The sequence below is a fragment of the Rhinatrema bivittatum genome, chromosome 2 (assembly GCF_901001135.1).
Source record: "Rhinatrema bivittatum chromosome 2, aRhiBiv1.1, whole genome shotgun sequence".
NCBI classification, from domain to species: Eukaryota; Metazoa; Chordata; class Amphibia; order Gymnophiona; family Rhinatrematidae; genus Rhinatrema; species Rhinatrema bivittatum.
This window is the reverse complement of record NC_042616.1, coordinates 818649701-818663416: the sequence shown is the minus strand read 5'-3', so window position 1 is coordinate 818663416 and position 13716 is coordinate 818649701. Positions and strand designations below refer to the sequence as shown.

Sequence of the window (13716 nt, the reverse complement as noted above, 5' to 3'; positions counted from 1 at the left end):
CACAGAGGAGATGCTGCAGTCCCCTCCATCACCACCAAGGTTCCTGACTGTCAGCATAGAGGAGATGCTGCTGTCCCTCCATCACCACTACAGACTTCTGACAGTCAGCACAGAAGAGATGCTGCAGTCCCTTCATCACCAAGGTTACTGACTGTCAGCACAGAGGAGATGCTGCAGTCCCTCCATCCCCACCACAGACTACTAACTGTCAGCACAGAGGAGATGCTGCAGTCCCTCCATCCCCACCAAGATTCCTCACTATACGCACAGCAGACAAGCGGCAGTCCCTCCATCCCCACCATACACTCCTGACTGTCAGCACAGAGGAGATACTGCAGACCCTCCATCCCCTCCATCCCCACCATACACTCCTGACTGTCAGCACAGAGGAGATGCTGCAGTCCCTCCATCCCCACAATAGACTCCTGACTGTAAACCTGGCAGGAGTATTGTAGACCCTTCCACCACCACAAACGCTCCTGACTCACAGCACTTTGGAGGTGCTGTAATCCTTTCTATCCTCATCACAAACTCCTGACTCTCAGTACAGCGGAGGTAGTCAGTTCTGGTCACCACATCTCAAACAAGATATAGCAGGAATTAGAAAATGTACAGAGAAGGATAAAGGGGATGTAGCAGCTCCCGTATCAGGAAGGCTGAAGAGGTTAGGGCTGCTCAGCAGGGAGAAGAGAGGCTGAGGGGGGATATGAGAGAGGCCCATAAAATCATGAGTGGAGTGGAACGGGTAAATGTGAATAACTGTTTTCACTTCAAAGAGTACAAAGACACGCAATGAAGTTACTGAGGAATACATTTAAAAAAACAAGGAGAAAATCATTTTTTACTCAATGCATAGCTACGCTCTGGTATTCTCTGCCTGAAGATTTGGTGTGAAAGCTATTAGTATAGAGAGAGTTTAAAAAAAGGTTTGGATAAGTTCCTGGAGGAAATGTTCATTAATCATCACTAAGGTGGAGCTGGGATGAGCAGCTTGGGAACCTCTCTACCCCTGGGGATCCTGCCAGGTACTTGATGGACCTTTGGTCTGAACCCGTATGGCAAAGTCTTAGGATTCTTATGCGGATCTGCAACCCCCACTACCCAGACAACATCCAGAGCAAAGGGGGAGCTGCCTCTCTCTATACAGGATCAGCGCAAAGATGTAATGTAAACAAATTCAGTGCACACTCACCCCCTTCTCCATCCCCCCCCCCATCCCATTCAGTGTCAGAGAGCAGAGGTGGAACTACCTTCTCCCATCCCCCCCCCATCCCATTCAGTGTCAGAGAGCAGAGGTGAACTACCTTCTCCCATTCCCCATCCCCCCCATCCCATTCAGTGTCAGAGAGCAGAGGTGGAACTAACCTTCTCCCATCCCCCCCCCCCCCATCCCATTCAGTGTCAGAGAGCAGAGGTGGAACTACCTTCTCCCATCCCCCCCCCCCCCTCCAATCCCATTCAGTGTCAGAGAGCAGAGGTTGGAACTACCTTCTCCCATCCCCCCCCCATCCCATTCAGTGTCAGAGAGCAGAGGTGGAACTACCTTCTCCCATCCCCCCCCCCCATCCCATTCAGTGTCAGAGAGCAGAGGTGGAACTACCTTCTTCCCATCCCCCCCCCATCCCATTCCAGTGTCAGAGAGCAGAGGTGGAACTTACCTTCTCCATCCCCCCCCCATCCCATTCAGTGTCAGAGAGCAGAGGTGGAAACTACCTTCTCCCACCCCCCCCCCCATCCCATTCAGTGTTAGAGAGCAGAGGTGGAACTACCTTCTCCCACCCCCCCCCCCCATCCCATTCAGTGTCAGAGAGCAGAGGTGGAACTACCTTCTCCCACCCCCCACCACCCCATCCCATTCAGTGTCAGAGAGCAGAGGTGGAACTACCTTCTCCCATCCCCCCCCCATCCCATTCAGTGTCAGAGAGCAGAGGTGGAACTACCTTCTCCCCACCCCCCCCCCCCCCCATCCCATTCAGTGTCAGAGAGCAGAGGTGGAACTACCTTCTCCCATCCCACCCCCATCCCATTCAGTGTCAGAGAGCAGAGGTGGAACTACCTTCTCCATCCCATCCCCCCCCCATCCCATTCAGTGTCAGATAGCAGAGGTGGACTACCTTCTCCCTCCCCCCCCCCCATCCCATTCAGTGTCAGAGATCAGAGGTGGAACTACCTTCTCCCATCCCCCCCCATCCCATTCAGTGTCAGAGAGCAGAGGTGGAACTACCTTCTCCCATCCCCCCCCCATCCCATTCAGTGTCAGAGAGCAGAGGAGGAACTACCTTCTCCCATCCCCCCCCATCCCATTCAGTGTCAGAGAGCAGAGGTGGAACTACCTTCTCCCATCCCCCCCCCCCATCCCATTCAGTGTCAGAGAGCAGAGGTGGAACTACCTTCTCCCATCCCCCCCCCCCCCATCCATTCCGTGTCAGAGAGCAGAGGTGGAACTACCTTCTCCCATCCCCCCCTCCATCCCATTCAGTGTCAGAGAGCAGAGGTGGAACTACCTTCTCCCATCCCCACCCCATCCCATTCAGTGTCAGAGAGCAAGGTGGAACTACCTTCTCCTTCCCCCCCCCCCCATCCCATTCAGTGTCAGAGAGCAGAGGTGGAACTACCCTTCTCCCATCCCCCCCCCCATCCCATTCAGTGTCAGAGAGCAGAGGTGGAACTACCTTCTCCCATCCCCCCCCCATCCATTCAGTGTCAGAGAGCAGAGGTGGACGTACCTTCTCCCATCCCCCCCATCCCATTCAGTGTCAGAGAGCAGAGGTGGAACTACCTTCTCCTATCCCCCCCCCCCCATCCCATTCAGTGTCAGAGAGCAGAGGTGGAACTACCTTCTCCCATCCCCCCCTCCATCCCATTCAGTGTCAGAGAGCAGAGGTGGAACTACCTTCTCCCATCCCCCCCTCCATCCCATTCAGTGTCAGAGAGCAGAGGTGGAACTACCTTCTCCCATCCCCCCATCCCATTCAGAGTCAGAGAGCAGAGGTGGAACTACCTTCTCCCATCCCCCATCCCATTCAGTGTCAGAGAGCAGAGGTGGAACTACCTTCTCCCATCCCCCCCCCCTTCCCATTCAGTGTCAGAGAGCAGAGGTGGAACTACCTTCTCCCCACCCCCATCCCATTCAGTGTCAGAGAGCAGAGGTGGAACTACCTTCTCCCCCCCCCCCCCCATCCCATTCAGTGTCAGAGAGCAGGGTGGAACTACCCTTCTCCCATCCCCCCCCCCATCCCATTCAGTGTCAGAGAGCAGAGGTGAACTACCTTCTCCCATCCCCCCCCCCCATCCCATTCAGTGTCAGAGAGCAGAGGTGGAACTACCTTCTCCCATCCCCCCATCCCATTCAGGGTCAGAGAGCAGAGGTGGAACTACCTTCTCCCATCCCCCCCCCCATTCCCATTCAGTGTCAGAGAGCAGAGGTGGAACTACCTTCTCCCATCCCCCCCCCATCCCATTCAGTGTCAGAGAGCAGAGGTGGAACTACCTTCTCCCATCCCCCCCCCCCCCATCCCATTCAGTGTCAGAGAGCAGAGGTGGAACTACCTTTGCCATCCCCCCCACCATCCCCATTCAGTGTCAGAGAGCAGAGGTGGAACTACCTTCTCCCATCCCCCCCCCATCCCATTCAGTGTCAGAGAGCAGAGGTGGAACTTACCTTCTCCCATCCCCCCCTCCCCATCCCATTCAGTGTCAGAGAGCAGAGGTGGAACTACCTTCTCCCATCCCCCCCCCCCCATCCCATTCAGTGTCAGAGAGCAGAGGTGGAACTACCTTCTCCCATCCCCCCCCCCATCCCATTCAGTGTCAGAGAGCAGAGGTGGAACTACCTTCTCCCATCCCCCCCCCCCATCCCATTCAGTGTCAGAGAGCAGAGGTGGAACTACCTTCTCCCATCCACCCCCCCCCCATCCCATTCAGTGTCAGAGAGCAGAGGTGGAACTACCTTCTCCCATCCCCCCCCCCCATCCCATTCAGTGTCAGAGAGCAGAGGTGGAACTACCTTCTCCCATCCCCCCCCCCATCCCATTCAGTGTCAGAGAGCAGAGGTGGAACTACCTTCTCCCATCCCCCCCCCCCATCCCATTCAGTGTCAGAGAGCAGAGGTGGAACTACCTTCTCCCATCCCCCCCCCCATCCCATTCAGTGTCAGAGAGCAGAGGTGGAACTACCTTCTCCCATCCCCCCCCCCATCCCATTCAGTGTCAGAGAGCAGAGGTGGAACTACCTTCTCCCATCCCCCCCCCCCCCCATCCCATTCAGTGTCAGAGAGCAGAGGTGGAACTACCTTCTCCCATCCCACCCCCCCCCATCCCATTCAGTGTCAGAGAGCAGAGGTGGAACTACCTTCTCCCATCCCCCCCCCCCCATCCCATTCAGTGTCAGAGAGCAGAGGTGGAACTACCTTCTCCCATCCCCCCCCCCCCCATCCCATTCAGTGTCAGAGAGCAGAGGTGGAACTACCTTCTCCCATCCCCCCCCCCATCCCATTCAGTGTCAGAGAGCAGAGGTGGAACTACCTTCTCCCATCCCCCCCCCATCCATTCAGTGTCAGAGAGCAGAGGTGGAACTACCTTCTCCCATCCCCCCCCCCATCCCATTCAGTGTCAGAGAGCAGAGGTGGAACTACCTTCTCCCCCCCCCCCCCCATCCCATGCAGTGTCAGAGAGCAGAGGTGGAACTACCTTCTCCCATCCCCCCCCCATCCCATTCAGTGTCAGAGAGCAGAGGTGGAACTACCTTCTCCCATCCCCCCCATCCCATTCAGTGTCAGAGAGCAGAGGTGGAACTACCTTCTCCCATCCCCCCATCCCATTCAGTGTCAGAGAGCAGAGGGTGGAACTACCTTCTCCCATCCCCCCCCCCCATCCCATTCAGTGTCAGAGAGCAGAGGTGGAACTCCTTCTCCCATCCCCCCCATCCCATTCAGTGTCAGAGAGCAGAGGTGGAACTACCTTCTCCCATCCCCCCATCCCATTCAGTGTCAGAGAGCAGAGGTGGAACTACCTTCTCCCACCCCCCCCCCATCCCATTCAGTGTCAGAGAGCAGAGGTGGAACTACCTTCTCCCATCCCCCCCCCATCCCATTCAGTGTCAGAGAGCAGAGGTGGAACTACCTTCTCCCACCCCCCCCCCATCCCATTCAGTGTCAGAGAGCAGAGGTGGAACTACCTTCTCCCACCACCCCCCATCCCATTCAGTGTCAGAGAGCAGAGGTGGAACTACCTTCTCCCATCCCCCCCATCCCATTCAGTGTCAGAGAGCAGAGGTGGAACTACCTTCTCCCATCCCCCCCCCCATCCCATTCAGTGTCAGAGAGCAGAGGTGGAACTACCTTCTCCCATCCCCCCCCCCCCATCCCATTCAGTGTCAGAGAGCAGAGGTGGAACTACCTTCTCCCATCCCCCCCCCCATCCCATTCAGTGTCAGAGAGCAGAGGTGGAACTACCTTCTCCCATCCCCCCCCCCATCCCATTCAGTGTCAGAGAGCAGAGGTGGAACTACCTTCTCCCATTCCCCCATCCCATTCATGTCAGAGAGCAGAGGTGGAACTACCTTCTCCCACCCCCCCCCCCCTCCCATTCAGTGTCAGAGAGCAGAGGTGGAACTACCTTCTTCCCATCCCCCCCCCATCCCATTCAGTGTCAGAGAGCAGAGGTGGAACTTCCTTCTCCCATTCCCATCCCATTCAGTGTCAGAGAGCAGAGGTGGAACTACCTTCTCCCATTCCCCCATCCCATTCAGTGTCAGAGAGCAGAGGTGGACTACCTTCTCCCATCCCCATCCCATTCAGTGTCAGAGAGCAGAGGTGGAACTACCTTTGCCATCCCCCCCCCCCATCCCATTCAGTGTCAGAGAGCAGAGGTGGAACTACCTTCTCCACCCCCCCCCCCCCATCCCATTCAGTGTCAGAGAGCAGAGGTGGAACTACCTTCTCCCCCCCTCCCCCCATCCCATTCAGTGTCAGAGAGCAGAGGTGGAACTACCTTCTCCCATCCCCCCCCCCCATCCCATTCAGTGTCAGAGAGCAGAGGTGGAACTACCTTCTCCCATCCCCCCATCCCATTCAGGGTCAGAGAGCAGAGGTGGAACTACCTTCTCCCATCCCCCCCCCCCCATCCCATTCAGTGTCAGAGAGCAGAGGTGGAACTACCTTCTCCCATCCCCCCCCCCCCAATCCCATTCAGTGTCAGAGAGCAGAGGTGGAACTGCCTTCTCCCATCCCCCCCCATCCCATTCAGTGTCAGAGAGCAGAGGTGGAACTACCTTTGCCATCCCCCCCCCCATCCCATTCAGTGTCAGAGAGCAGAGGTGGAACTACCTTCTCCCATCCCCCCCCCCATCCCATTCAGTGTCAGAGAGCAGAGGTGGAACTACCTTCTCCCATCCCCCCCCCCCATCCCATTCAGTGTCAGAGAGCAGAGGTGGAACTACCTTCTCCCATCCCCTCCCCCATCCCATTCAGTGTCAGAGAGCAGAGGTGGAACTGCCTTCTCCCACCCCCCCCCCCATCCCATTCAGTGTCAGAGAGCAGAGGTGGAACCTACCTTCTCCCATCCCCCCCCCATCCCATTCAGTGTCAGAGAGCAGAGGTGGAACTACCTTCTCCCATCCCCCCCCCCATCCCATTCAGTGTCACGGAGCAGAGGTGGAACTACCTTCTCCCATCCCCCCCCCATCCCATTCAGTGTCACGAGAGCAGAGGTGGAACTACCTTCTCCCATCCCCCCCCCCATCCCATTCAGTGTCAGAGAGCAGAGGTGGAACTACCTTCTCCCATCCCCCCCCCATCCCATTCAGTGTCAGAGAGCAGAGGTGGAACTAACCTTCTCCCATCCCCCCCCATCCCATTCAGTGTCAGAGAGCAGAGGTGGAACTACCTTCTCCCATCCCCCATCCCATTCAGTGTCAGAGAGCAGAGGTGGAACTACCTTCTCCCATCCCCCCCCCCATCCCATTCAGTGTCACGAGAGCAGAGGTGGAACTACCTTCTCCCATCCCCCCCATCCATTCAGTGTCAGAGAGCAGAGGTGGAACTACCTTCTCCCATCCCCCCCCCCCCATCCCATTCAGTGTCAGAGAGCAGAGGTGGAACTACCTTCTCCCATCCCCCCCCCATCCCATTCAGTGTCAGAGAGCAGAGGTGGAACTACCTTCTCCCATCCCCCCCCCATCCCATTCAGTGTCAGAGAGCAGAGGTGGAACTACCTTCTCCCATCCCCCCCCCCATCCCATTCAGTGTCAGAGAGCAGAGGTGGAACTACCTTCTCCCATCCCCCCCCCATCCCATTCAGTGTCAGAGAGCAGAGGTGGAACTACCTTCTCCCATCCCCCCCCATCCCATTCAGTGTCAGAGAGCAGAGGTGGAACTACCTTCTCCCATCCCCCCCCCCATCCCATTCAGTGTCAGAGAGCAGAGGTGGAACTACCTTCTCCCATCCCCCCCCCCATCCCATTCAGTGTCAGAGAGCAGAGGTGGAACTACCTTCTCCCATCCCCCCCCCCATCCCATTCAGTGTCAGAGAGCAGAGGTGGAACTACCTTCTCCCATCCCCCCCCCATCCCATTCAGTGTCAGGAGCAGAGGTGGAACTACCTTCTCCCATCCCCCCCCCCATCCCATTCAGTGTCAGAGAGCAGAGGTGGAACTACCTTTGCCATCCCCCCCCCCATCCCATTCAGTGTCAGAGAGCAGAGGTGGAACTACCTTCTCCCATCCCCCCCCCTTTCAGTGTCAGAGCAGAGGTGGAACTACCTTCTCCATCCCCCCCCCCCCCCTTCAGTGTCAGAGAGCAGAGGTGGAACTACCACCCTCCCATCCCCCCCCCCATCCCATTCAGTGTCAGAGAGCAGAGGTGGAACTACCTTCTCCCATCCCATCCCATTCAGTGTCAGAGAGCAGAGGTGGAACTACCTTCTCCCATCCCCCCCCCCCATCCCATTCAGTGTCAGAGCAGAGGTGGAACTACCTTCTCCCATCCCCCTCCCATTCAGTGTCAGAGAGCAGAGGTGGAACTACCTTCTCCCACCCCCCCCCCATCCCATTCAGTGTCAGAGAGCAGAGGGTGGAACTACCTTCTCCCATCCCCCCCCCATCCCATTCAGTGTCAGAGAGCAGAGGTGGAACTACCTTCTCCCATCCCCCCATCCCATTCAGTGTCAGAGAGCAGAGGTGGAACGTACCTTCTCCCATCCCCCCCCCCATCCCATTCAGTGTCAGAGAGCAGAGGTGGAACTACCTTCTCCCATCCCCCCCCCCCATCCCATTCAGTGTCAGAGAGCAGAGGTGGAACTACCTTCTCCCATCCCCCCCCATCCCATTCAGTGTCAGAGAGCAGAGGTGGAACTACCTTCTCCCATCCCCCCCCCCCCATCCCATTCAGTGTCAGAGAGCAGAGGAGGATCTACCTTCTCCCATCCCCCATCCCATTCAGTGTCAGAGAGCAGAGGTGGAACTGCCTTCTCCCATCCCCCCCCCCATCCCATTCAGTGTCAGAGAGCAGAGGTGGAACTAGCCTTCTCCCATCCCCCCCCCCCATCCCATTCAGTGTCAGAGAGCAGAGGTGGAACTGCCTTCTCCCATCCCCCCCCCATCCCATTCAGTGTCAGAGAGCAGAGGTGAAACTACCTTCTCCCATCCCCCCCCCATCCCATTCAGTGTCACGGAGCAGAGGTGGAACTACCTTCTCCCATCCCCCCCCCATCCCATTCAGTGTCACGGAGCAGAGGTGGAACTATCTTCTCCCATCTCCCCCCCATCCCATTCAGTGTCACGGAGCAGAGGTGGAACTACCTTCTCCCATCCCCCCCCCATCCCATTCAGTGTCAGAGAGCAGAGGTGGAACTACCTTCTCCCATCCCCCCCCCATCCCATTCAGTGTCAGAGAGCAGAGGTGGAACTACCTTTGCCATCCCCCCCCCCATCCCATTCAGTGTCAGAGAGCAGAGGTGGAACTACCTTCTCCCATCCCCCCCCCCATCCCATTCAGTGTCAGAGAGCAGAGGTGGAACTACCTTCTCCCATCCCCCCCCCCATCCCATTCAGTGTCAGAGAGCAGAGGGTGGAACTACCTTCTCCCATCCCCCCCCCCCCATCCCATTCCGTGTCAGAGAGCAGAGGTGGAACTACCTTCTCCCATCCCCCCCCCATCCCATTCAGTGTCAGAGAGCAGAGGTGGAACTACCTTCTCCATCCCCCCCCCCATCCCATTCAGTGTCAGAGAGCAGAGGTGGAACTACCTTCTCCCATCCCCCCCCCATCCCATTCAGTGTCAGAGAGCAGAGGTGGAACTACCTTCTCCCATCCCCACCCCCCCCATCCCATTCAGTGTCAGAGAGCAGAGGTGGAACTACCTTCTCCCATCCCCCCCCCCCCATCCCATTCAGTGTCAGAGAGCAGAGGTGGAACTACCTTCTCCATCCCCCCCCCCCATCCCATTCAGTGTCAGAGAGCAGAGGTGGAACTACCTTCTCCCATCCCCCCCCCCATCCCATTCAGTGTCAGAGAGCAGAGGTGGAACTACCATTCTCCCATCCCCCCCCCCATCCCATTCAGGGTCAGAGAGCAGAGGTGGAACTACCTTCTCCCATCCCCCCCCCCATCCCATTCAGTGTCAGAGAGCAGAGGTGGAACTACCTTCTCCCATCCCCCCCATCCCATTCAGTGTCAGAGAGCAGAGGTGGAACTACCTTCTCCCATCCCCCATCCCATTCAGTGTCAGAGAGCAGAGGTGGAACTACCTTCTCCCATCCCCCCCCCCATCCCATTCAGTGTCAGAGAGCAGAGGTGGAACTACCTTCTCCCATCCCCCCCCCCCATCCCATTCAGTGTCAGAGAGCAGAGGTGGAACTACCTTCTCCCATCCCCCCCCCATCCCATTCAGTGTCAGAGAGCAGAGGTGGAACTACCTTCTCCCACCCCTCCCCCCATCCCATTCAGTGTCAGAGAGCAGAGGTGGAACTACCTTCTCCCATCCCCCCCATCCCATTCAGTGTCAGAGAGCAGAGGTGGAACTACCTTCTCCCATCCCTCCCCCCCCATCCCATTCAGGGTCAGAGAGCAGAGGTGGAACTACCTTCTCCCATCCCCCCCCCATCCCATTCAGTGTCAGAGAGCAGAGGTGGAACTACCTTCTCCCATCCCCCCCCCCCCAATCCCATTCAGTGTCAGAGAGCAGAGGTGGAACTACCATCTCCCATCCCCCCCCCATCCCATTCAGTGTCAGAGAGCAGAGGTGGAACTAGCCTTCTCCCATCCCCCCCCCCATCCCATTCAGTGTCAGAGAGCAGAGGTGGAACTACCTTCTCCCATCCCCCCCCCCCATCCCATTCAGTGTCAGAGAGCAGAGGTGGAACTGCCTTCTCCCATCCCCCCCCCATCCCATTCAGTGTCAGAGAGCAGAGGTGGAACTGCCTTCTCCCATCCCCCCCCCATCCCATTCAGTGTCAGAGAGCAGAGGTGGAACTACCTTCTCCCATCCCCCCCCCCATCCCATTCAGTGTCAGAGAGCAGAGGTGGAACTACCTTCTCCCATCCCCCCCCCCCCCATCCCATTCAGTGTCAGAGAGCAGAGGTGGAACTACCTTCTCCCATCCCCCCCCATCCCATTCAGTGTCAGAGAGCAGAGGTGGAACTGCCTTCTCCCATCCCCCCCCCATCCCATTCAGTGTCACGGAGCAGAGGTGGAACTACCTTCTCCCATCCCCCCCCCCATCCCATTCAGTGTCACGGAGCAGAGGTGGAACTACCTTCTCCCATCCCCCCCCCATCCCATTCAGTGTCAGAGAGCAGAGGTGGAACTACCTTCTCCCATCCCCCCCCCATCCATTCAGTGTCAGAGAGCAGAGGTGGAACTACCTTCTCCCATCCCCCCCCATCCCATTCAGTGTCAGAGAGCAGAGGTGGAACTACCTTCTCCCATCCCCCATCCCATTCAGTGTCAGAGAGCAGAGGTGGAACTACCTTCTCCCATCCCCCCCCCATCCCATTCAGTGTCAGGGAGCAGAGGTGGAACTACCTTCTCCCATCCCCCCCCATCCCATTCAGTGTTAGAGAGCAGAGGTGGAACTACCTTCTCTCATCCCCCCATCCCATTCAGTGTCAGAGAGGCAGAGGTGGAACTACCTTCTCCCATCCCCCCATCCCAATTCAGTGTCAGAGAGCAGAGGTGGAACTACCTTCTCCCACCCCCCCCCCATCCCTATTCAGTGTCAGAGAGCAGAGGTGGAACTACCTTCTCCCATCCCCCCCCCCATCCCATTCAGTGTCAGAGAGCAGAGGTGGAACTACCTTCTCCCATCCCCCATCCCATTCAGTGTCAGGAGAGCAGAGGTGGAACTACCTTCTCCATCCCCCCCCCCATCCCATTCAGTGTCAGAGAGCAGAGGTGGAACTACCTTCTCCCATCCCCCCCCCCCCCATCCCATTCACTGTCAGAGAGCAGAGGTGGAACTACCTTCTCCCATCCCCCATCCCATTCAGTGTCAGAGAGCAGAGGTGGAACTACCTTCTCCCATCCCCCCCCCCCATCCCATTCAGTGTCAGAGAGCAGAGGTGGAACTACCTTCTCCCATCCCCCCCCCCATCCCATTCAGTGTCAGAGAGCAGAGGTGGAACTACTACCTTCTCCCATCCCCCCCCCATCCCATTCAGTGTCAGAGAGCAGAGGTGGAACTACCTTCTCCCATCCCCCATCCCATTCAGTGTCAGAGAGCAGAGGTGGAACTACCTTCTCCCATCCCCCCCCCCCCCCATCCCATTCAGTGTCAGAGAGCAGAGGTGGAACTACCTTCTCCCATTCCCCCCCCCCCCCATCCCATTCAGTGTCAGAGAGCAGAGGTGGAACTTCCTTCTCCCATCCCCCATCCCATTCAGTGTCAGAGAGCAGAGGTGAAACTACCTTCTCCCATCCCCATCCCATTCAGTGTCAGAGAGCAGAGGTGGAACTACCTTCTCCCATCCCCCATCCCATTCAGTGTCAGAGAGCAGAGGTGGAACTACCTTCTCCCATTCCCCCCCCCATCCCATTCAGTGTCAGAGAGCAGAGGTGAACTACCTCCTCCCATCCCCCCCCCCCCATCCCATTCAGTGTCAGAGAGCAGAGGTGGAACTACCTTCTCCCATCCCCCCCCATCCCATTCAGTGTCAGAGAGCAGAGGTGGAACTACCTTCTCCCATCCCCCATCCCATTCAGTGTCAGAGAGCAGAGGTGGAACTTCCTTCTCCCATCCCCCATCCCATTCAGTGTCAGAGAGCAGAGGTGGAACTACCTTCTCCCATCCCCCATCCCATTCAGTGTCAGAGAGCAGAGGTGGAACTACCTTCTCCCATCCCCCATCCCATTCAGTGTCAGAGAGCAGAGGTGGAACTACCTTCTCCCATCCCCCCCCCCCCCCCATCCCATTCAGTGTCAGAGAGCAGAGGTGGAACTACCTTCTCCCATCCCCCCCCCATCCCATTCAGTGTCAGAGAGCAGAGGTGGAACTACCTTCTCCCATCCCCCATCCCATTCAGTGTCGGAGAGCAGAGGTGGAACTATCTTCTCCCCATCCCCCCATCCCATTCAGTGTCAGAGAGCAGGTTCTGGATTTTAAGGGCCCTTCAGGTGGCCCTGACCTTTCACCCCAGCCCCTGCTGGTACTTACCATGGCGATGTTGGAACAGGTATGGAAAAGGAAGTTGGAATCGGGGTTTTCTAGGCCTCTTCGGAGGGGTTTCAGCTTTTCTATCAGTTCGTCTGTGTGATCGTGGGCAAACCCTGCAGGAGGACACAGACACACACCTTGGTAAGAGGGAGACTCATTCATCACTCTGGCTTGGCTCTACTGGGTGCCGGCTCCTAACTCCAGATCAGAGGGCGCCCTCTGCTGTGGAGAAGGAGAACTGCTCCCAGCACTGGGAGTGTTCACTAATGTAATACAACAGGTTATTTTGCTATAAAACTGACAAGTAAGGGAAGTAACAGAGCGCATCCTTCCCCTGCTGCAGGAAAGTAACCGGGATGAAGAGGAAGAGTCTCTCTCAGTCCTCAGACTGATAAACACAATGCAGAGAACAGCGCAGAAAGCAAGCATAATCCAAAATCATTTGAAACAGGAAAGAGAGGATTATTTGTGCTTAAAACATTACAACAGTCATTGCGATATAATTTGTACCCCGGTATAGCACTGTCCCATTGGTTATCCTCCTTCCACCATGTCTCTGAGATGCCAATTAAGTCTATGTCATCATTCACTGCTATACATTCTAATTCTCCCATCTTACTTCTTAGACTTCTGGCATTAGCATACAAACATTTCAAAGTTTGTTTTTTGTTTGTATTTTCATTCTGCTTTTTAATTGATAGGGATAAGTTAGAATTTTTTAGCTCAGGTGAGTTTTTAGTTACAGGCACTTGGACTACTTTTCTTATTATTAGAACCTCACTGTCGGGATGCCCTAATTCTAATGCATCATTAGTATCCTTTAAAGATACATCTCTCCGAACCATGCGCTGCTGAGTGACTGTCGGCTTTCCCCTTTGTTCTAGTTTAAAAGCTGCTCTATCTCCCTTTTAAAGGTTAGCGCCAGCAGTCTGGTTCCACCCTGGTTAAGGTGAAGCCCAATCCTTCAGAAAAGACAAAAAGGTGATCCGACAAGCGGAAACTGTAGGTAACCTCCAAATACCACAACAAAGCGGGCTTGACATCCAAACGCCGTAAATCCTTAGAACCC

At 56.5% G+C, this 13716-nt stretch overlaps 1 protein-coding gene across 1 annotated transcript in view; it reads right to left on the bottom strand.

Annotated features, from left to right (window-relative positions):
* MROH1 (maestro heat like repeat family member 1) overlaps positions 1 to 13716 on the bottom strand; it is a gene marked incomplete in the record, with an annotated part of 402473 nt that overhangs the window by 148191 nt on the left and 240566 nt on the right. Inside the window, 1 exon segment of the mRNA XM_029592292.1 lies at positions 12648 to 12760. Within this exon segment, the coding sequence (XP_029448152.1) occupies positions 12648 to 12760 (113 nt within the window).